This window comes from Cnephaeus nilssonii (assembly GCF_951640355.1).
Source record: "Cnephaeus nilssonii genome assembly, chromosome: 17".
Lineage (NCBI taxonomy): Eukaryota > Metazoa > Chordata > Mammalia > Chiroptera > Vespertilionidae > Cnephaeus > Cnephaeus nilssonii.
In genome coordinates, this window is record NC_137088.1 from 23,337,951 (window position 1) to 23,363,220 (window position 25,270).

At 39.4% G+C, this 25,270-nt stretch overlaps 1 protein-coding gene across 2 annotated transcripts in view; it reads left to right on the top strand.

The window, feature by feature from the left end:
* The window catches only part of TBC1D5 (TBC1 domain family member 5), a 446,950-nt gene that overhangs the window by 378,348 nt on the left and 43,332 nt on the right, over positions 1-25,270 (top strand). Inside the window, exons 18-19 of one of the 2 annotated variants that reach the window (XM_079795163.1) lie at positions 10,066-10,334; positions 14,888-14,953. In XM_079795163.1, coding sequence (XP_079651289.1) covers positions 10,066-10,334; positions 14,888-14,953 — 335 coding nt within the window. The remainder of the gene's footprint in view (positions 1-10,065; positions 10,335-14,887; positions 14,954-25,270) is intronic. The other variant, XM_079795164.1, reaches the window with a different exon arrangement.

The following is a 25,270-nucleotide window of genomic DNA, read 5'->3' on the forward strand; positions in this document are numbered from 1 at the left end:
CACTTGAGAGAGTGTAAATTGAGACCTACTTGATAATCTTGCCCAAGAAATCTTTCAATACTATATGTAGCCTTTATTCCCTAGAAGTTTATCAGAGGCCCTTTAGCCATAATTAGCCTTGCAACTACTTTCTTAGTTGTTTAGAGTCTCTTAAAAAGTATTGGGGGGTTGTCATTGAGTAGCAAGATGGGGAGTGGGGATGGTCTAGAGGAGAAATATATACTCATGGGGTACCTCCCACAGTGATCTGTAAATAGAGGGTAGACAAGAGAGAGACAGGAAGACACCTGGAAAGTAGGGAGCTAATACCTGCTCCATCTATGGCGATGGACTTCTATTGATGTTGTTTATCCAAATAAGGGAGGAGGAGGCAAAGATGACATATGGTTTCATGGATAAGAATATCCCTAGAAATCAAGAAGCTTGATTTCTCTCTTTACCATGGACTGCTGTAATTAAGTCTTTAAAAGCAAGTGCCTAGGTATTTTAGTGGTAGATTCTCCATTACATGTGTGGGTAATATTCGCTGTGCTCTGATTTTACTTACTTGCAAATTTCTTTTTAAAAATTGGAATTGGCATTTTCCTATTCATTCAACTTTAGAGCTCAGAATCACAATTTAATACTCAAGTCTTGTTCCAATTTTGTCCTTAAATAACCAGAAAGTGCTGCTATAAAAAAGTAAGTGCATTTAATTTGTGACCAGTCTTTCAGAAAGACTCGTGTAATTTATTTAGGAGTCTGTGACTACTAAAATGCCCAATTAAATAGTTATAGAACAGAATTTGATAGCTTTTAAATACTGCAGTCTCAAATTAAGATTAGAATCACATACCTTCTTTATTCCAGAACATTCATGGATTTTCTGTTTTGAAAATGACAAAACACAATTTGTCAAAACACGTGATTCTTTCTGCTCGGCAGAGGTGACAAAGGAATGGCACCTGAGCTATCGACAGTGCCTCAAGCGCATGTGCCACTTTATCCAGCGGTGCCTCTTAACCGGCTCCATGACAGTTGGTGTTTTGACTTGCTAAGGCAATTTCATTTCACCAAAATTAGATATTTCATTTAGAAATATCTGATAGAGATGGAGGAACCCATGTTTAGATCCTGATCTCTCCACTCAGTTCAGCCATAGCATTCTCGGAGCTAACATTCCTAGCTTTCCTCTGCTCCATGTCAAAGCTTAGTTTAAACAACTTTTAATTCATATCAATGATGAAAGCTTCCAGAATTATAATTCTGGCAAGTAGGCTCTGTGTAGAAGGCCCCTTGTCGGACCTCTGCATGGGATCTGAGAGGAAGCGAGGCTCCAAGGAAGGAAGATTCTAACAAGGAGGGTTCCCTGGGCTCTGGAGATGTATCTCACATTCCTCAGCTGGGCTCCACGTGACTCAGGACTGGTGGCATCCAGCCCTGAACTCCTGCTGGCTACCAGTACTTGTCCATCTGCTCAGCTTCGGAGTTCTCCTCTCAGGGCCTGGCCTAAGGAGAATGTCTGGAGAAAGTGCAGGATCCCAGAAACACAAGGACTCTTCCAACAATTGTAATCTCATACTAGAATATGAGCTGTGTGAGAGCAGGAACCACACTGCTTCATTGGTATCTCCTCAGTTCCTAGCACACAGAACAAAGTCACTCATCATGAAATGAATCAACACCTTTTAGCTTCACATGTAGAATAACTTATAGTAATGTCAGAGTCTGGGCCTAGCACAATACCTGGCATTGTTTATAGTATTCAGTAAATACTTAGTTGAATGACTGTATAAATATAGTTTTGAAAATCTAAAAGGCATTCTAAAATTTCCGGGACAATTTCTATTTTATATGGTCTGTATGGTCAACAAGATTTTTTAAATTAAGTTCTATTATATTTACTTATATAATGACTGCCTTTTTTCAGGAGTATTGTATTGCTAAAATATGGTAAAGAAGTAATATTCTAATAATATTCCCAAAGCCATGAAGCCAGGAAATTCATGGTTATCAGTATTAGTAGTTACCAATATTAATATTAATTATTAGTAGTTAATTAGCTAACCAGAATTTCAAAGAACATTGCTTTTTTATATAAATGTAATTTTGTAATATTTTTATCAAATAACTAAGAGTTTGTACTATAAACATATCTATGGCTGAAGTGCTCTCTCTGTTTTATTAAAGAGAGTTGGTAACACTATCTCCTATCCAGTCCAGAGTAAAGAGATCTTTCCCTTTTTTATAAATGTATAATTTGTACACAGTACACAGGTCCTAAGTGTTCAGTCTGATTAGTTTTGACAGTTGTGTATACCCATGGAACCACAACCCAAACAATATATCTGGAGTGAATGTTTCTTTCAGCCAAGAGTTCTTTTGTGTTCCTTTACAGTAGATTCCAACCCGCCATCCCGAGGCAATCACTTTCTGATTTCTATTACCATGTATTAGTTTTGCCTTTTCTTGAGCTTCACATAAATGAAGCTACACAATATGCATGCACCCTTTCATGTCTTAGCTTTTTTTTTTCTCAACATAATGTTTTTATAGTTCATCCATATTGTTGTTTATATCACTAGTTCCTTTCTTTAGATTGTAGAGTTGCATTTCATTATATGAATATACCACAAGTTGTTTATCTAGTCTCTTGCTGATAGATACTGGGTTATTTCCAGATTTGGGTTATTATAAAAAAGGCTGCTATGAACATTCTTGTACAGGTTAGTTGTCCTCTCCAACTAACTGTTAAGATATATAGGGTGTCCCCAAAAATGTATATATAGTTTGAATAATTATTAATTCCAGTGGGTTAAATCTGAAAAGAAACATCAATGGAGCTATCAGAAAAAAAGTATATAGTATACATTTTTGGGGATACCCTGTATAATGATTCTCAAAGTGAACGAAGAGAGGTGAAGAGGGCAAAACTACCCAACAGGTGGACATCTCTGAATTATATCCTCTTCCATTCTAATGTGCTCCGTTAGGTCAGAGAATCCCTAACCCCCTAAACACTCTGCTATGATGAACCACAGTTACTGATGGGAGAGAGTTAAATCTCAGATACATTGGGTCAGAAAATAAATTAGTTGAAAACTACCAGTCTAGAAATAGAAATAGAAACCTCAATATTTATTTCTATAGATATGTCTTGGAAAGTTTATTCAGTGATTTTATATACCATGATTAATGCATCATTATCATTTGTTATGTTAGTAACTAGTGTAATAAATTGTATTCAGACCCAATTAGGTAAGCCCCACAGACTAGCTTATATCCACCCACTCATCAGGGCCAATCTTTTTATCCCTAACAAGCATGACTGCTTTTGCTTCACATCACATGGATAAAAATTTACTTGCCACATGAAAAATAATCCTAGTCTATTTCACTTGAAAGTCAAACTCCTAAGGAATAAGTAACAGCAAGCTAATTGTCATTATTTCGTTTTAATAAAAACCTATAAAATCTAGAAATCCTTGAGATATGGTGTGAGTTCATTGTCTGAGGTGACAGAAACCTCACAATATGGCAAACAGATTAGGATTAGATATAATTGTTTTTCATTGAAGCAAATTCGATACACTCAACTTTAAAGTTAAAGAATTAAAGGCAATTGGAAAATTCATTTTATAGAATTTGAAGCCTTCAACTTAGGGAATTTGTAAGTAGAAATACATCATGAATGTTAGCTCAGATGTTAGAATCATCTTGAAAAGTATTATGTTGCAACTCTGACAACTGTTTTAAATTTCCAAGTAAAAGACTGATGTCTATAAGCATGAAAGAAATAAATATGAACCAGCATCCATTCAGGGTAGTCCAATAATGATAGACTAGAACCGTGGTCGGCAAACTGCGGCTCGCGAGCCACATGCGGCTCTTTGGCCCTTTGAGTGTGGCTCTTCCACAAAATACCACGGCCTGGGCGAGTCTATTTTGAAGAAGTGGCCTTAGAAAAAGTTTAAGTTTAAAAAATTTGGCTCTCAAAAGAAATTCTAATCGTTGTACTGTTGATATTTGGCTCTGTTGACTAATGAGTTTGCCAACCACTGGCCTAGAAAAATACCGGAATGCAAAGAGAATATTGTTTTTATCCAAAAGCCAAGGTCACATATTTCTATTATATGTATATATTTACTTTTCCAACTACCTTTGTACTTGGGAAAATCATTTTTAAATGAGTTACATGTTTTTATGGTGAAATAAAGTATAGGTAGATTGAAGTGAGAAAATGATAGAAAGAAAAGGAGACTTATGATACAAAGGAAATGGGGAAAAATAGAAAAGAAAGGTCTCAGAAGAAAGATAAACACAGAAGAGGGAGGAAGGGCAAAGGAACAGAATAGAAACTGAGAGTGGAATAGAAAGGCAGGGCAAACAGGCCCCTACATCTGAAGAAGGGTGAGTCAGCAGTCCTCCGAGGCCTAGAGGCTGCAGATTTGGTCCTGTCTTCTCAACAGTGTAAAGGATGTGATGGTAAGAAGCCATTGGACACAGCAGGTTATACTTGCGCCCAGCTTTTGCAGCCATTCTTTTTCCAGCATAATTTTCATGTCTCCCCTCTATTTCCCTTCGTTTTATAAACACAAAATTCAGTCCTGTCAGAAATTAACCTCACCAGGAACTATCTTCCATAGTTGAATAATTATCTCCTGCAATGAAGGCACTTTGGTCACATTTATATTTACTATTAAAGGATAATATTATTTACTATATGTTGGTACTATATTTGCTTTTGAAGGATAATGTCATAGGGTACAGAATTCAGGCTAGTGGGGTTTTTTTCCCTCTCAATACTTAATTCACTCCATTCTCTTCTCGCTGGCATGGTTTGCTGAGAAGTTGGATGTGATTGTTATCTTTTACTCCTCTATTGGCAAGGTGTTTGTTTTTTTCCTCTAACTTCTTTCAGGACTTTTTTTCTTTATCTGTGACTTTCTATAAAAATGGTATGCCTTAGTCATTTTGGCTCAGTGGATAGAGCATCGGCTGTGGACTGAAGGGTCCCAGGTTCAATTCTAGTCAAGGGCACGTACCTCGGTTGCAGGTTCCCTGCCCTGATTGGGGTGGGTGCAGGAGGCAACCAATTATGTGTTTCTCTCGCATCGATGTCTCTCTCTCTCTCTCTCTCCCTCTCCCTTTCACTTTTTCTAAAAATCAATGGAAAAATATCCTTGGTTGAGGATTAAAAAAAAAAAAAAAAGATATGACTAAGTATAGTGTTTGGTGTTTATCCTGCCTGGTGTTTTCTGAGCTTCTTGGATCTGTGGTTTGGTGTCTGGCATTCAGCCTTTGGGATCACAAGGAAAAAAAGAAGAAGAAAAATATAAATTAGAATATAGAGAGAAATAATTAAAAATAAATTGAGAATTGACAAAAATATAAACAAGTATCTTAACAAAATTTTATTGTAAAAAGAGTGAAATAAACAAATATTAGATACTTAATATCAATCCTAAAAAATAAATCTTTAGGTAGAAAGGAAATAAATTATGGTGGTGTAAAGATTTGGATATCGAGAGAGGAAATGTTGTGGAGAATTTTTACAGAAATGATAATGTGTTTTTTTAAAGCTTTAGGAAGGTTTGGAAGTTGAAGACTCTGACTATTAAGGTGTTGGAGCCCTAGCTGGTTTGCTAAGTGGCTAGAGCTTTGGCCCACAGACTTAAGGGTCCGGGTTCAATTCCAGTCAAGGGCACATACCTCAGGTTCAATCCGGAGGGTGTGTATAGGAGGCAACCAGTTGATGTCTCTCTCACATAGATGTTTCTCTTCTCTTTGTCTTTTCCCCTCCCTTCCACCCTCTCTAAAAATCAGTGGCAGTTGGGGGTAGGGGGAAATATACTCATGTGAGGATTAGCAAAAAAAAAAAGAAGAAAGAAAGAAAGGAAGGAAGGAAGGAAGGAAGGAAGGAAGGAAGGAAGGAAGGAAGGAAGGAAGGAAGGAAGGAAGGAAGAAAGGAAGGAAGGAAGGAAGGAAGGAAAGAAAGCTCTTCACTAGAATATGGATTAGAAAGCCAGACTAAGAGATTGAGTCATTAAAGGGTATTGAGAGGCTGCAAAAGTTTCAGAGTTTTCTTTAGAGTTTCTAAAACTGAACCAAAGGGGCCTCTGAACCCAATAGTGAAGCCAGGTTGGGCTCTGATACAGATGTTTTGGAGGATTCATGGATTTTCAGAGAAAAAAAATACCCTTTCGCTACTGATTTAAGCTGCTAAATGGAGTTATGCCAAAAGTAAGTTGTTGGCACAATTTCAAAACAATCTCTCCTAGATGGTACTATCTATAATAATAAAAGCATAATATGCCAATTAGACTGGACGACCTTCCAGATAAAGCCAGGGCTGGGAGGGAAACTCGATTCTGGGTGCCTGCCGGCAGCCAGAGGAAAGCCCAGTCTCAGGTGCTGGAGGGAAGCCCGGGTCCCGGGTGCCAGAGGGAAGCTGGTGCCTGCAGCCAGGGGAAGGAAGGCCTACTCTTGCATGAATTTTGTGCATCGAGCCTCTAGTCCTATATAATAAAAGGCTAATATGCAAATCGACCGAATGGCAGAACAACCAGTTGCTATGACATGTGCTGACCATCAGGGGGCAGATGCTCAATGCAGGAGCTGCCCCCTGGTGGTCAGTGCACTCCCACAGGGGGAGCGCTGCTCAGCCAGAAGCCCTGAGCCAGGCTCATGGCTGGTGAGCACAGTGGTGGTGGCAGGAGCCTCTCCCGCCTCCGCGGCAGCACAAAGAATGTCCAACTGATAGACATCCCCCAAGGGCTCCCGGACTGCGAGAGGGTGCAGGCCAGGCTGAGGGACCCCTCCCCCTGAGTACATGAATTTCGTGCACCAGGCCTCTAGTTTATTTAATAATAGTATGTAGTAGAAAATAGTGATGGAAGACTGATTACACAGAATTTGTTACTCATAAGATTTAATATCTGATATCTTAATTATAAAGACCTCTTACTATTTATTTCAACACTTTTACACATTATACTCCATCTTTAATCCAACCCTATCCTCGCTGTCATTCAGATCTCTAATAACTGTGTTAATCATCATTAATTTAGCACATATGACTTAATAGTATACATCACAGGCAATAATAATTGTTGCAAATTGTTTAGCATTTGTCGTGAAGAATGCAGCTACTAACATTTAAGATCTATATTAGCTAACTTTGGCACAAAAATTGTCATATCTGAAAAACAACCTGTGGACAGACAGCGTGCTTTTCCTAGAAGAGCATGGTTTACAATTGTTCATACCTGAAAATAAGTAGTCTCTATCAGTAGTTGTTTTGAAAAGAAAATATTCTTCTAAGGCAGTGGATGAGAGGGAAATTAATTGGTTAAAAACAAAAAATGTTCAAAAAAAGGAAACAGTGTTCATTCCCTTTTAAGAACTATGCAGATGAAAAATTCCTCTGCATGAGCTTGATCTATATGTTTTTCGTGGTTATTAGTAGTAATGAAGTTGCATTAACCGTATTCTCTTGATAATGCTCCAGCAGTTGCTTAGTACTTTTATCAGCGTATAAATTTTACAACTGGCAATGTGGGAATTTGACTAGTACATTTTTGTTTATAAGGAAGGGTAACATTATAACTTCTTCATATCTATGAATTATGAATCTTGACTTGCAAAGAAGCAAAACTAAACTGCAACAGAGCTTCAATATCATGATAGCTCTTCTTTCCACCACCTCACAAGCAATGGCAGTGTATGTAGGCTGCTGAGTGGAATACAGTGCCAGAGGTATGCCCCCTTAATCCAGAATGTGTGAGTTATTTTCATTTCATTCACTCTTTTTCTCAATAAACATGTATTCAGGGCCTTCTCTATCTGTACATTGAAAATGCTCTTCTTCATAAAGAAACAGCTGAGGACGAAGTAGACGGTGCATAATCACCATATATCCTTATCTCTGTTAGGAAACATTATTTTCAATAATTTTTGGAAGGACTTCAAATAGCTCAGTTCTTTAAAGATTAAACGTGATCCAAAAAGAACCCTTTGGAAAATGATTTTCCCCATCTCATGAAGTTATAAATAATAAATGTTTTTTATCAAGCTGAAATCCAGGTTTTAAATTTGATTTGTCCTATCTCCAAAGGAATGTTTAAGTCTCCAACACCTAGCCCATAATATTAGCTAGTACCATTGGAGAAGAGTTTATGGGAGGAAGAAGCATCATGTCCTTTCCTTGTTATGCTAGGACTATGGATCGGTCTGGCTAGAGCTACATGTAGTAATGCCCAGGTACAGGTGTCATGTGAGGAGTGGGAGAGTTACTAGGTAAGTGCTGCCAGGTAGATCTGAGAGAAGGAAATGATAGTAAAATTCATTAACTAAAATCAAGTTATCGAATCCCTCAAACTTGATTTTCAGTTTTCCACTTTAGTGAAGAAAGAACAAAAGGGGAGAAAATAAGCTACTATTAATTATTTGTGCAATAAAAGTACAAACTTTGGTGTTGACATGGAGTGGGACTATCTCCTACAACTGTAATAATTTATAGTCGTAACTTCAAGAAGACACTAGCTCTGAAATACTTCAAGACCATGAGTCATTTGGGAAGTAATCATTCATTCAACAATGTTTCCTTGGTGTCCTCTGTCTGCCAGGCAGTTAAAGCACAGGTGCTGGCAACCCTGGAAGCCTGGAGAGGAAGTGTAGGGAGTGATTATGGGATGAATTGCTGCTGAGAGTAGAGTAAGATAAGAATGCACCTTTGGCTTGGCAGTGCAGGAGTTATTGGTGACCTTGAGGCATGGATTCAAAGCAATGGCACGGCCACAACCAGGCATTAGTGAGTCAGGGACTGAAGAAGCAGCAATAGCACATTAAGATACCCTCTTGAGGAAAAAAAAACAAACCCAAAAACTTATGTGTGGGGGTGGGGAGAGAGGGATGGTAACTAGAAAGGAGAGAGGGTTCAAAGGAGAAGTTAGTGTACACACACACACACACACACACACACACACACATACATACACACACACACACACACACTGTTGTATGCTAATGGAATCATACAGTAGAGAAGGCGAAATGATGCAGGGGTGGGAGGTGCTGGAGTAAAGATCGTGAAAGGTCACAGGAGATGGGGTCCAGAGCCCGGATGCAGAGGCTGGCCATGGCTAAGAGCAGGACTCTTCTTCCACCGCAACAGGTGAGAAGACCTAAACTATAGGTAGATGCAGCTGCCGTTTAACAAATATTTACAAAAAATATTTGTGCTGGACAATGGCAATATAGCAAAGAGATAAAAGTCCTTGAGTTCATGAAACTTTTATTCTAGTGGGAATGGGAGGAAGGGGACAAATAATAACCAAGTAAGTAAAATATATAGCATGTCAGATGATGCAGAGTGCTATCAAGAAAAGCAGAGAAGTGGGGAGGGAATCATGGAAAGCTGAGTGGGTAGCAGGGTAGCGGGGTGGGTGTGTTGAGGGTGAATTGCAATTCTCATGAACTGGGCATCTGTTGTAAGTTCTATGAACTTGATGTAATTTCTGTGAATTTACTTCTTGACCCTCCAACGCATTTGTTTTTCAAAATTAGATTAAATGTGGCCTACCCCCCACATGTGAGGGCTGGTGGGACACCTGCTACCAGCCTCATTTCAAGGTGCCCCTTCTGTGGGTAGCCCAAGACTCGTCCAGCCCTGTGTCTCTCCTTTATAGTCCTCGTCATAGGTTTGATCACACACTTATTTATGTAATTATTTGATTAATGTATTTCTTCCCTACTAGACTAGAAGTTCCAGGAGGGGAACTATGTCTGTTTTGGACAGTTGTATCCCCAGAACCTAGCACAGGGTTGGCACATATAGGCACTATTGAATGAATGAATAAAAAGTATAAAAACTATTTTCCATAAGCCACATCTTTAAGAGTCTTATGTTTTATTATCCTGTGGTCATTTTTAAGTTTTTACCTCTCACTTGGCGTGGCTGATCTAGTAAATGGCCATTTTTGAAGTAGCTAAGGTATGTTTTTATACCAATGGAGTATGTGAAATAGCGCGAAATATAGTTGTCCTCTAACTTAAATAATTTCTCTCTACCTATTGTTTTTGCAGGACCAATGCCAGAGGGGCTCCCCTGAATATAAATAAGGTCTCCAATAGCCTGATTAATTTTGGAAGGAAGTTGATTTCTCCAGCAACAGCCCCAGGCAGTACCAGTGGCCCTGTTTCCGCAGGCAGCGGTGGCAGTTCCTCCACTGCTGTGGGCACCCCCAGAACCCTGGCAGAGATCCCCCGGCATCATTTGCAGCAGCAGCAGCAGCAGCAGCAGCAGCAGCAGAGGCTGATGAAATCGGAAAGCATGCCCGTGCAATTGAACAAAGGTAAGGAAAAGTACTAATAAATCTAAAGAAAACACTCGCAGTATAGCCTGCTTCTAAGAAACCAACTTCTGTTAATTTTTAATAAATTCATTGTATTAGGTCCTTTTAAATCACATTATCAGATACTATATTGTTCTTACTTACAAACATCTTATGAGGTAATTTGTTAAGGTATTTTTTGACATGTATATGCTGGTATACTTGTGTTTGCGTCCTGTGGAGCCTCCTAGAGTGTGACATGAACTGTCACAACACGGAACTTGAAGTCAGTTGGCTGTGGTGTCGCTCCCTTGGATGACAATGCTTCTGACCGGAAGAGAATCTGAACTGGGAGTTGCAGACACCATGGGCTTTGCTAGTCACAGCACCCCCCGGGCAGCTGGGTCGGAGGAAGCGCCCTTAAACCCCCACTCCAGCTGTTCCACCTCTGAGTTAACAAGCTAGAACCGTAAAGGGGGAAAAGCTAAACAGAATATCAAGCTCCAAAGTAAGTGTCTGAGTCCATGCACCAAAAATTGACCAGTAGACTGTCAGAGCAGAGGAAGCCTGGGAGGTGGCCCCACCCAACTCTCACTCGATGAGTGAGGGCCCTGCTGTTAGTGCTGCTGTTGGGGGTCACTCTTGCTGCTGGGACTCAGGTGACTCATTGCTGTTTCTGGGCCTCGCCAGGCCTTCACCTCCCGCATGCATTTTATTCCTAAGAGAGACCTTCAGGTTCTGACTCAGAATCTTTACACTTTTACTCTCTACTTATTTTCAGAGACATGTATTTAGTGCCCCTATCCAAAGCCGATTAGAAAGAACTGCATTTATTTTTTAGTGGGGGGACTCTGCTATCTGTACTGTAGAAAAAAGAAATAACATGATGGCAGAAAATGTATTTTTTTAAAAGTCATTCCTAAGACCTCACAGAGCATCAGGTCTGTGGCCATTTTGTTTCAAGGCAAATATACTGACACATGCCTCATTCACATCTTAAAGGGATCCCTGTGGAATGAATAGCGGTGTTCCATAACTGGTGTTGACAGTAACAATAGTAATACTGAGTCAGTGTGAAGACCTTAAGCCATGTTCCATATACTCTGTTTGAGAAGTCTGCATTCAAAATTATGAAAAATTTTAAGTTACTGGCATTTAAAATGATAAACTTAAGTTAAATTAGCTTTATTCCCCAATGTTATAAAATAATGAATATTATTCAATAATGAGTGTATGTGTGTGTTTCCATTATATCATGTTATCTATTGTTGCCTATATGAAGTATTAAACTTTATATATTCATATTTAAATTTCTATTAGAGTATTGTTTACCTGTATAAGACTATGTCATTTAAAATTACATTCTTCTCTTTTTAATGTAGAGCTATCATACATGATTTAAAGAAAAGGAGACTTCAAATCATTAACATGTTGTAAACGTATTTTAATACCAGGAGACATGCCCACTTACAGAATGGAAATGAATGTTATTTTATATATTTCTTAATTGTACTCTTTTATTGTTCTAAACAAATATGATTTCAATATTGCTTTGATAACAAGCTGTAGTCAGTAGTAATTCTAACTGATGGCAGGCAAATGAGTCAGAGAATCTCTTAATGCTGTAGCTTAAATTTTCTGAGGAACCAAGCCAAATGACTATAGAAATATAAAGTTGTGTCTCTTAGGAAATGTCAAGTATTAATATCACAGTAAGTGAGAAAGGAAGTGCATGAGGATGGAACAATTGATGAAAACTAAGTCCCCAGTTAGAAGAAGACAACAGAGCACTTAAGCAAAGTGTTTGGAACATGCATATCATCACTGAGGCACTTTGTAGCTGATCCCCGTGCTGGAAGGAAGACAGTGGCCTTGTTTGGCAACTCTTCCGTCTTTTTATTTCTGGTTTGTTCTACTCATGTCAAACTACAGAAAGCTAGTCCATCTTCATATTAGAGATAAGTATTCCTGCTAATGCCCCTCCCTGCATGAAGACTTGAATAAAACAGGAAAGGGCAAAGAGAACAATTTATACAAGTAGAACCTAGTGTGGGGATGCTCTTCATTCTATCCACTCACCAATGAACTGTAAGCAGGACCCTGGAGCTCTCTGATCCTTTGTTTCCAACCCTGAAGTCAGAGGTTTGGACTAATCCCTAGGAGTCTTCCAGGTCCAAAAATCTATGGTTCCTTTGGTGAAAGATGACTTGTTAACACGATGGTGGAAACACTTCTCCAACACTGGTTCTTTAAGCTGGCGTTTCCCGCAGGTGTCCTGCTGAGCTGTGGCACCGAGTGATCTGCAGGTGGGTCACAGGTTTGGGTGGTAGAGTGAGCACAGTGCGTAGCCTGTCAGGAGGCTTGCGTTGGAATATGACTTCTGACTCTCAGAACAGAGCCATCTACGCTGTGCCTTTGAGGAAAGATAATGTATCAGTCTTTTTAGTGTCCTCTGCTGGAAAATTTGAAAGTTGTTTTGAAAAATAGTTATTTATAAAGATGAAAATGCTTATGGTTTTCCTAGGTTAGTTAACTGTCAATCATTTGTGCTTGTACAGGGGAGCAGTTGTATGGAAAACAGAAAATTCACGTATACGTTGCTTGAAATGCATTCTGTCATTTGTGTATGTGTTGGGGGTGGGGTCTTAAAATAAGGAAAAGGAAGCACAGATGTTCCTCCATAATTTTCCTGGTGACATTTAATATTAAAATTAGTTTTTAGTCTCTAAATAAACACTAACTAGAGGCCCAATGCATGAAATTCGTGCAAGGGTAGGCCTTCCTTCCCCCAGCTGCTGGCACCGGCTTCCCTCTGGCACCCAGGACCTGGGCTTCCCTTGCAGCCCCGGCTTCGTCTGGAAGGTCGTCCGGAAGGACATCTGGTCTAATTAGCATATTACCCTTTTATTATTATAGATAGGTGATCCAGAAGTAGCAGAATAAAATGGATAGCAAGCATAAAATTGAAAAATCTTCAAAAATACAGAAAAGAAGCATGCCATTTATCCATGAATAGAGAGTTAACTATGCTATGAGAATTCAGGACCTGAAAGTTCGGCTAAAAGCTGTTTATCACTTGTTTGGAGTATGTACTTATCTATAGATTGTATTGTAGTTATCCTATATAATAAAAGGCTAATATGCAAATTGACTGAACGACGTTCAACGCAGGAGCTGCCCCCTGGTGGTCAGTGCACTCCCACAGGGGGGGCGCCGCTCAGCCAGGCTCATGGCTGGCGAGCGCAGCAGCGGTGGTGGGAGCCTCTCCTGCCTCCACCTGTCTGACTAACGGCTTAGGCCTGCTCCCCATGGGCTCCTGGACATCCCCTGAGGGATCCTGGACTGCGAGAGGGCGCAGGCCGGGCTGAGGGACCCCCCCTCCCCCAAGTGCACGAATTTCGTGCACCAGGCCTCTAGTAGGAGAATATAAATGTATGTATTGTTAATTGATAGTGATGATATAATTACAGCCCAGTAATCTCCATCTGAGCTGGCCATGCTATAAATCATAATTGTAGCAAGTGGTCAAGGCACTGAGAGTATGTTATTTAATTCAAAAATAGATTTTTTACTATTGTATAAAAACTATAGGGGAAGCAAGTCTATTAATCATACATTATCACACACACAAAATATGGTGCCTTTTAAGAAGGCTTGTTTTTTGACCTTGTTAAGCTCAACATAGGCCTTCAAATGCTGTTGACAGTGGCTGCTTAATGTTGAACTTTGTCACCCAGGAAGGAAATCAAAGAAGCAAAAAAATCTTCCTTCTAAATTGTGTACCTCAGCTCTTCACAGAATTTCCCATGGTGCTCCTTTTCCTTTCCTTCCTGTATTCTTAAAATGCACTCCTTTTCCCCATTTCCTTTGTCTGTTTTTCAAATTTGAACACCTCTTTATTTTAAGCATTTACTACAGGTCCAATTTGTAAATGAAATCTTGCCTATAATAAGTATATCAAGTTTAAAGGGTGTGCCATTCACAGATTTATTTTTACATGTTGACATTTCTAAGTACATGTGGGAACTTTTGAAATCTTTTCAATACTTACTATGAAATTAGAACTTGTTTAAGTCTTGATCTGGTGATTGAAGAAACTGATTTCAAGTTTAGCTAAAAATAAATTTTGTCTGTTACAGAGGGGAATCAATTTCAAAAGAAATGTTACTTAATAAATGCATGTGATTTTTTGGTTAAAAACTTTTGAAAGAAAATATAAAATCACACTAATATTTATAGCATAATGAAGTCTGTTCAGCAAAATCTTTTGATTGCTAGAGTTTCTATACCTTCAACTGGTAGAAACTTGTTTTATACTTTAGACTAGAGGAAATCTGTTTGTTTGTTTTCTTTAAGAAAAGCATGCCCAAATGTTTTTTAGGTAATACTTAAAAAAAAATAGTTCCTTTAAAAAATATTTTATATTTATTTTCATAAGATTGTACTGTATTTTCTGTTTTATTTTACTTTTAGTAATTTGATTGATAAATGTTGTACAACATTAAGTATGAAAGAAAAGTTGATTTTTTTTTTCATTTTTATGAAATCTAATTCTTTTTTCTTATGAAATCTAGGTGATGTAGTTACAGGAAGCAATGCTCAGGTTTCTGTTCCTGTCCAGACTCTAACTGACCTCCAAGGTACAGTTACCATGGCAACATAGTATGCCTTTTTGCCTGCAGTATTATCATTGCCTGTTCCAAAATTCCATTGTTCTTTCTGCCCACCCTCCAATTCATAGTTTATTGGTTCACTACCATTATTTAGCCACTGAGTGGCACTGTTGTTTAGAACAAAAGTCCCTTCTCATGTCATAACTTGGTGATGCCAAACCTAGCTGTGCTGTGGGTTTTCTAAGTTTGCACAAGCCTCTTTCCTTGCAAAATATGGGCACTCTGTATTTTGTGGTGATTTTAACACTCTGTTTTATTGAGCAGCTCACACCCAGGTGTCCTTTTTGTTGCATCGGTGCTCTCTGACAGTAACTGACAAATTAGTTCTCAGATTAGATTATTTATGTGCTGTGTGTATGCATATTATTATATGTATTAGCCAGAGTACTTGTTATATTTTACCTAAAAGAATCATAACTTGAGTTTTAAATAAGTTTTAAGTACAGGCTTTGTATTATGAATCATATTAACAGAAAGTTCGGTATGACAAATCTCCATACATAACTAGCAATGATTTTAAATAAAAAATAACATTTTAACATCATAATCGTTTGTTCTTAATCTAGAAAAAGGTTTATTTAAGACATATAAAATAATAGTAATTCATATTCAGCACCTCCTGTGGAATTTAAAAACATAAATATTTAAAGTTGTTGCATTAATCTTTTATTATGTAATATTTTAGGTAAAATATGCTAGAGAGGAATTCTGTACCAAGTGGGAGCCTAGACTATTCAAACTGAATAGAAGATTCAAATTCAGAATTAAAATTCATATAATGTTTTTCTTAATTTAAAATATACACATAATTTAGTCATGCTAGTAGTATTAAAATACTGTTCTAATAATGATATGTCTTCATAATACCTGTGCTTTATGATAAATTAACAGAAAAAAATATATTGTGATTAGGAAGTGAGTGGTATGTGGCTTAAGATATTAAGAAACAAAACTGTTGCGCTAGAGGGATGTGACCTGGCTTCTATATATAGTTCTGGGTTTCACAGGTATAGTTTCAGCTGTGTTCTGGTAATTGAACCATCTGACCTTTAAGGGTTTGGTCAGCCAGGGGATTCCATGAGGAGCTGCTGTTTACTCTTCATGGTGTCTGTTATATGGTATAAACAGATGCAGTAAAATGGAAATAGAAAAGGCAGATAATCTCCAAATGATTTGTCTTTAGCCTTGTCAATTACTGCACGTAAGTAAATATTGATGTGATTATCTGACATGATGAGAATTCATGAGGCTTAAATCTGTTTCCTAAAATTAAAATCTGAGCCCTCTAGACAACTCTTTAACAAGTGCTTTGTTATCCGAAGTTCATTTGGCTGTGGGAGAGAGGCCGGAGGCTGCCTTGCTCATTGTGACTTCTGCTCTATGCTATCACTGCTCATTCCCTTTACCCTCAGACCAGAGCCCCCTGAATAGAATCTTAAAGAGGGAGGTTATATCATCATTTTATTCAAATAACTGAATCGTGTCATTCATTTACTCCACAAGTATTTATTGAATGCCTACTATGTGCCAACCTCTGTTTTCATTGATCCCTTGCTTTCCCTACAGCTTTACCAGGTGGCCTGGGCATCAGCCGGTGCTTTAAATGGTCCAGACAGGCCTATTTTTCTGGAGACCCGTTCAAAAGTCCCCCTGCCTGCCACGCCCTCTCAGAGAGTCTATCAGTCTGCGAGGGGAGGCTCCAGTCCACCAGGGGAGGTTCCAGCCCCTTTATGTGATATGAGGTGCAAATAAACAGCTTCCAGTCTGCGATGATGATGAGACAGTGTGATCATATCTCTCCTGGTGTGAAGAAGCCAGCCCGTGTTTTCTTCAGCACACTTCCTGCAGAGGCTCAGAAAGCAGAGGGAAGGAGAAGTAAACCAAAATAGTTAGTGGTGGCAACAAACAACTTTCTAACAATCTATGCTTAACAGGATTAGTAATATTAGAAGTTAGAGAACTTAATCAAATGTGCCAAACCCATTCTATTCCCCTTGAATCTCATATTTTAAGAGTAGATAAGCTTTTCATTTCATGGAACTAAAACTATCATTCATGCTGTCCCAAATGTCTTTTTTTCTGCCAGCCTATTTCCCTAAGGGTAATCATTGTTAAGTTTCTTATGATTCCTTGTAGGAAAAAAACCCACACAATAGATTTTAAACCGAGGAGTAAAGTGGGAGTCGCATGAACGTGACTTCCTCTCTGGACCGTCAGGAATAAAGTACTAACAGAAATGTCCCAGTGCAGGTGACAGGCAGCAGACTGGGAGATAAAGAAAAGGGAGTCAAGTCAACTAGAGTCGAACATAGTACTGACCACAGGGACCCCTTCTACTCGCAGCATGAGGGGAGAGACTGAAAACTAAAAAGCTATCCTTGTGCGTGACCCTAGATTGGCCCTGGTTGTTGCTGAGAAATAAGAGCCCTGAAGCAGCAGACAGTGCCATTGTGTCCTGTATAATCAATCACCTTAAGAAGGCAGAGAAATACAGAGTATGTAAAACAGGTTTCGGAAGCATCAATTAGCTAGAAAATGCATTTTTGTAGAACACTCCAAAAGACATTGAATAAATGAGTTGTTTTTGGACTGAGAATAAGATCAGCATTTGCCCTTACTTTTAAAATACCTCATTCTGTTTTTCTTTAACTTCAGGTCATGCTTCCTACAGCCTCCCTGACACAGCCCTTGCTAGGGGAGCAGGGAGTGCAGCTTTGCCCAGCATGGGCTCTGGGAGAGGCCTGGATCACTGACCTTACCTGTAAAGAGGGAAAAGAATAGCTGCTTCAAGGGTGTACGAAGTAACCACCACACCGTCCCATAGTGATGCCTCCAGAGCCATTATGTGTTTTCCTCAAATACCTTTTAGTTTTCAGAATCAAATGATGAAGGAGCCCGCTGAGCACCTCTATATTTTCTTAATAGTAACTTTCGATATCCTACAGCCACATGTTTGCAGGCAAGCCCTGGACCTAACAGTGCTTGACCGCTGTGTTCGGCTAGAGCAGCTCTCTCTGGGCCTTCAGGTACAGCCTGCTTCCGTTTGCTCTCTGGTGGCACCAACGTGCATGTTTTTAATGAGCCAACATCAGCCCTCTTGCTCTCTGTCACTCGAGTCTGAGGCAACAGAATGTGACCCGATGGGCCAGCTGCCTCACTTCCTCCTGGGTCACTGCGTGAAGTTGCGGCGATCCCCTTTCTGTGGCCGCAGCCCTGGGCTTTCTGCTCTTCTGAGCTATGCCTCCCACCAACCACCCCCAGATTTCCTTGCCTCCCAAACACTGTGCTTTGGGGCTTTATCCTACCGTGCACTGGTTTTGGTGTCATTCTCAGTTACATAGGGATGTCAGGAAGCTCCGAAGAATTTCATCAGGCTGACTGAGCGAGATGTCCCCAGGAGTCCAACTGCCTTGGCAATACTTGTTCTCTGCCAGAAATGACCCTCCCTGAGCCACCCCACCCACACCACTCTCCAAGTTCTAAGGTTTCCCTTACACCTCTGATTGCCTGAGACAGAATTAGATACGGCCTCCTTAGTGCTCCCAGGGCACTGTTGTTTATACTCCTGTTTGCTTTGATCACCTGGGATTTTAGGTTAGTGAATGTACAAGTCTATTTCCCTTGTACTGTTATTTTGGGAGCTTTTTAAGAGCTTGTCTTGTCCTCTCTCCTCAGGGCTGGACAGAGTTTCTATAGGCACTTCATAAGCTCATGCCCTGCTATTTGGTTATGAATGAAAGATGCAGCTTGAGAAGTGGTCTATAGTTAGTTAAGGATGCCTTGCAATGTAAAATAACTTTTAAAGAATTGCCTTGGGTCAGAATTTCTGATAAATGAAAGTGAGTGAAGGCTTTTGGGGGCGTGCCCTCAAGCTCAGCACCTGGGGAGTGAAAGGGGTTGAGCTGAGGGGTGAGCTGACCTGCCTTGATGTTGCTGCTGGAACCCCTGAGCCTGGGATGGCCCTTCAGCGGTGTCTGCCTTGAGGCAAGGGGGTAGCCTGTACCCTCTGTCAGCCCAACTAGTGACTGACTAGAGCTAATCCCCAGGGAGGGACAGGACCTTGGGCAAGCAGCTCTCCACAGCTCAGGGACCTCCTGGAAAGGGACTCCTGAGAGCCATCCTCATCCAGCTCACCCAGCATCCGGAATACATGCCTCAGTTCTGAAGGGGCACCTGGGCAGGGCACCGCAGCAATGTACATAAGAGTGTGCCTCCAAGAACAGGCCTTAGTTGGAGTGCAGCAAAAGAAACGACTCACGTTGTCCCTGTCAGTTAAAGACATTAAAAGGTTTCCAGAGCTTCGGAGCCCCTGTGCAGTTGATGGGCTACAGGTAGCTGAGAATATCGGCTCCTCGACTCGGACGTGTGCAGGGCCTGGGGGTGGAATGTCCCATCCAGTTATGAGAGGCAGGGAACTCTGAGAAGCCTTCTCCTGGCTCTAGGCAAGGCTGCTTCCGGTGCCCGGCCTTTCCCACACTCCCCACAGGAAGTGTTCCATCAGCCCCTTGGGAGCATGTCAGGGACTCCCTTTTCTCTGGTGTAAATGTTAGTTCCCAAAGGGCACAACAAAATTAGTAACCTAATTTCTGTAATTAAGGGGAAATACATTTTGTGCAGGGTTTAAATGTGATATATAGGCCAAGAACTTTACTGTAGCCCCACTACATCCTCCAGTAGGCTAACTTTCCCACCAGGTGAGGCTGATAATGACCACACCCCTGTCTTCAGTGAGGCCTGGCCTTTGTGATACAGCACTGTAATTGAATACAGGAGGCTACGCATCAGCTTTCTGTTTGTAGAAAAAGCCATCTCAAAATGCACCTATAAGTCCTAAAAATTGGGTAAATGGACCTATTCCCCAAGTATGATTTGTTTGTTTCTTTGCTCTTTTGAATTAATAGCTGCTTGGAGTCACTGTCTGTGATACAGAAATGAAATAATATGTGTTGGCACAGTCTTTAAGTTTGGACAAATCTTACAGTGTTGCTAGCTATAGATATAAAACTCTATGTCCTTGGGCAAGTTTATTAAACTCTTCAAGCCTCCGTTTTCTTATATGTAACTACCTAACAATGTCATTAAGATTAAATGAGATAATATGTATAAAGGTCCATATATGTCCATGGGCTAACATTTTGCAAATATCACATTACTGATTTTAATTTTCTGATCTATTCTTGAGTAGGCAGACTAGGGAAGTGTGTGTATCAGGAAGGTTGGAGAAAAAATGAATAGTACACAGCTAAGTACAGATAAAATCTAGAATCAATTCCTGGTCTTATTATCATTTCATCATGGAAAAGTTACTTTATAAAAACTGGAATAGCTTCTTAAGATGTTTTTCTTTGATAATGTTATAAATCCTTTTAAATGCAAAATTTTCCCAAGTTTTATAGAACTTTACTTATATATTGTAAATATCAGGTAGATAGATATAATAGGTACTTCCTACCTCATTTCAGAAGTATTCAAGGCAACTAGGATTTTATAAGATTTGATATATGTAACTGCTCACAACTATTTTTTATATTTTTTATTGATTTCAGAGAGAAAGGGAGAGGGAGAGAGAGATAGAAACATCAATGATGAGAGAGACTCATCCATCAATCAGCTGCCTCCTGCACACCCGCTACTGGGATTGAGCCTGCAACCCAGGCATGTGCCCTTGACTGGAATTGAACCCAGACCCTTCAGTCCGCAGGCCGATACTCTGTCCATGAGCCAAACCAGCTAGGGCCTGCTCACAACTATGAATTCATTTTGGAAGATATGGAAAAAAGTTGTAATAGTACACAAAATGCTTTCCCCAGGAGTATAATCAAATATAAGTGATTCTACCTAGCATTTTAGATTAACTTAGAATTTGAACAATATTGCCAATATTGAGAGTCTAGAGATCACACATAGAGTATAATAATAATCAAAGGAGAATTTCCCATTTATTTAACAATTCTGTGGGTCAGAAGTCTGGCACAGATCTCACCAAGCTGAAACCAACATGTCAGGAGGTTCTAGGAGAGAATCATTTGCGTTATTGGCAGAATTCAGTTCCTTGAGACTGTAGAACCAATGTCCCCATTTCTTAGCTGGCTGCCATTCTCATCTTCTAGAGCAGTGGTTCTCAACCTTTCTAATGCCGCAACCCTTTAATACAGTTCCTCATGTTGTGGTGACCCCCAACCATAAAATTATTTTCATTGCTACTTCATAACTGTAATTTTGCTACTGTTATGAATCGTAATGTAAATATCTATGTTTTCCGATGGTCTTAGGCTCTACAGCAGTGGTTCTCAACCTGTATGTCGCGACCCACAGGTTGAGAACCGCTAGCAGGGTTGCCTAAGACCATCAGAAAACACAGATATTTACATTACGATTCATAACAGTAGCAAAATTACAGTTATGAAGTAGCAAAGAAAATAATTTTATGGTTGGGGGTCACCACAACATGAGGAACTGTATTAAAGGGCCGTGGCATTAGAAAGGTTGAGAACCACTGTTCTAGAGGATGCCACGTTGACCCCTGGCCCCTTTCTCCATTCTCATAGCCAGCAAAGCCAGTCCCTCTCATGTTCAGCCATCTCCTTTATGATCTTTAGTCAGATCTCTGACTCATTCTTCTACCTTCCTGTTCCACTTGAAGGACTTCTGTGTTTACATTGGCCCACCATAATAACCTGGGGTATTCTTCCAATCTCAAGGTTCTTAACCTTAACACACCTGCAAAGTCCTTTTGCCATGTAAGGTAACATACTCACAAGCTCTGACGATTAATAGTCTAGGCCAGTAATCGGCAAACTCATTAGTCAACAGAGCCAAATATCAACAGTACAACAATTGAGATTTCTTTTGAGAGCCGAAAACCGACTTCTGCGCATGGGCCACGAAGTTTCAATTGCACTGTACGTGCGCGCCCACACGTGGTATTTTGTGGAAGAGCCACACTCAAGGGGCCAAAGAGCCGCATGTGGCTCGCGAGCCGACCGGCAAACTGCGGCTTGCTAGCCACATGCGGCTCTTTGGCCCCTTGAGTGTGGCTCTTCCACAAAATACCATGGCCTGGGCGAGTCTATTTTGAAGAAGTGGCGTTAGAAGAAGATTAAGTTTAAAAAATTTGGCTCTCAAAAGAAATTTCAATCGTTGTACTGTTGATATTTGGCTCTGTTGACTAATGAGTTTGCTGACCACTGGTCTAGGGCTAGGCCAACTATGTCAAACTCGCAGCCAGCGGGCCACATGTAAACGAGGCATGCGGTCCGCCAGCCATGAGTTTGACATGCTTGGTCTAGGCATTATTCTGCCTGCCTCATCTATGGTTTTTAGGGGGAAGATATGAAAGATCAAAATTAACCCAAGCAGAAGTAGAAAACCTTAATATTGGAATGAACTTAGAAAAAATCCAAAAAGCCATCATTGTGATGCCTTTAAAATGTCACCAGCACCAGATAATTTTATAGCTAGATGATTCAAATTTTGAAGGGACAGATAAATTCAGTTGTGTAATTTTAGAAAAAGCTAAACATTTTTTCATTTTATTTTGTGAAAAAGCCATGTTCTTGTAAATCAAAATGCTTTGGCTTCTTAGATTTATCTTTTTTTCTATGGACTTTTAAAAGCAATTTGGAACTCAGAGCTAAGCAAACATTCCTTTTGTTTTAGCTGTATCTTCCACCACCCCAAAGCAATAAAACCTACTTAACGAGTAGAGTTCCAAGGAGCGATGAGAAAATATTTATAAAGGGAAAAAGAAAAACCTAGGTTTATAATAAATACTTAAATTTTTTCCCACTACATCATCTTGGAGTAAGAAATGCCTTCCTAAGCAGGACCATAAAAACAAAAGCCATAGAGGAATATATAGACACACACACACTCATATACAAATGGCTGAGTTCCAGAATTTAGGAGGAACTCCCCTAAATCAGCTTTTTAAAATAAAATGAGCAGAGATGATTCACACAGGACCTTTAGATGACTGATATGAATAAGTTGAAAGATATTCAGCCTCACTCGTTATCAGGAAACTTCGAAGTAAAACAATGAAATTCTGCTTCCATTAATTAATCAAATAAAAAATTAGATGAATACATAAATATATATCATATTACATTTAAACATGTGTATAAATACACATACACACATATGTAGGTTAAAATCCTAGGAGAAAGCAATTTGGAATTATTAATGTAAATTGAAAATGCACATACAATTAGACATAGCAGTCCCATTTATGTAACTTTACCTAATAGAAATAGACAACAGTTTGTACCTAAAAACATATCTCTTTAGACTTTTTATTGTCATTTAGTTTGTGCAGGCAAAAAAAAGGAAAAATCTTAAATGTCTATTTAGGAAAGCTACAATTTTTTCTTCTTCACAGCCATTAAAAAGAGTAAGGCAGACTTGTATATAAGAGGAACACAAATCTCAAAGACCAAGTTCAGCCCAAAAAGCAAGTCAGAGAGGGAAGTGTTTTTGGAATGACAGGATCTCTGAAAATGTTGCTCCATAAAAGCAACAAGATCAGAAATGTCAAAGCTTTATCAGAACTCTGGAAATTAATAAAAGAATTGCAATAATTTGAAAAGCATCTATTCAAGAAAAAAGGGCTGGATCTCAGTAAGAACAGCATGCTTTGTAGCTTTTTAACTTGCCTTATCCCTTCCCACCCCTCCTCATATCTGCCATAGTCTTTGATAACCATCAGCCTTGCAACCACGGGAGGAGAAAGAATGGACTTGGAGCATCTTAAAAGTCCCACCCCCAGTAAATGGTAGCTCATTAGTCAATGTTTGACTTGTCCAGCAGCTTCCAGAAAAGCCTCATTCATAGGGCTTGTCTTTATTTGACCTTATTCAGAACTCACTAAGGGAGAAACCCTGTCCATAGGGCATCTATCAAAAATCATCAGTGGAAATTGCTTAACATCACAGCTGCCCAATGCAGAAGTGGAGCAAACAAGATGCTAACCAAAAACTTAACAGGAAAATCAGAGGCTAGCAAAAAACTTAGAAGGAAAAATCAAAGACCCATCAGGGTCTTTGAAAAGCTCTAATATATTCCTGGTATTCTAGAAGGCCACACACAGGTAGGAAAGAATTGAGAATGGCTCAATCTCTCAGCTCTGGATGAACCGGAGGCTCTGCATTGGCAGGAATGAAGGCTAATGCAGAATTGTAAATCTCTGCTGGAGCACTGAGGTCATGCCCCAGCCAAGGCTTAGTGGTTCAAGGCAGTAAAGGAAAGGAAATCTCTGTCTCTTTACTGACCACTAAGCTAACCGAGCAGACACTTCAGTGGCCAGAAACCACAAAGAATATGGACTTAGCAGAATTAGTTTAGCAAAGTCACTAAAAACAACAAACAACAAGAAAAACAAGTCCAAGGGATAGGATGGGATCTAATTTCCAGAGCTGCCACATTATTTTCTTAAAATGTCCACTTTTCAATAAAAATTCTGAGACATACAAAGAAACAGGAAAATAGAAAGTATGGCTCATACACAGGGGAAAAAAGCTGTCAATACAAACTACCCTGAGGAAGCTGAGACACTGGACCTACTAAAGACTTTAAATCGGCTGTTATAAATATCTTCAAAATGCTGAAGGAAACTGTCTAAAGCACTAAAGGAATGTATGAGACCAGTATCTCACCAAATAAAGAAAATTAATAAAGAGACAGTAAATTTTTAAAGAACCAAACAGATATTCTGGAGTTGAAAAGTATACTAAGATAAATAAAAAATTCACTACAGAACAGCAAATTTGAGCTGATAGAGTCAGAACTTGAAGATATGTCAATTGAAATTATGAAGTCTGAAAAATAGAATGAAGAAAAATGAACAGTCTCAAAGACTTAAGAGAATACCATGAGGCATACCATTATGCAGATGATGAGAGTCAAGAAGGAGAGAAGGGAGAAAAGGGCAAAAGGATATTTATAGAAATGCTAGTGAAATATTCCACAGTTTTATGAAAAAAAAAAATATATCCAAGAAGCTCAATTAACTCCAAGCAGGATAAACTCAAAAGACATCCACACTTCGACACATCATAGTCAAACTTAACACATTGCGGACCAGTAGTTTTACCCAGTGGCCAGATAAGTTTCTATTGAGCGAGTATAAAAAACATTTTACATAAATGTTAAAGGCACACTTCAAAATTAAATACCCATTGCATTTTGAAGTTACTTATTACATGTTCTTACAAGCTAATATCTTTTTAAATTATAATACTTTGTAAAACACTGTGTAATAGGAAGCGAGAATTCTCGTGATCCGTC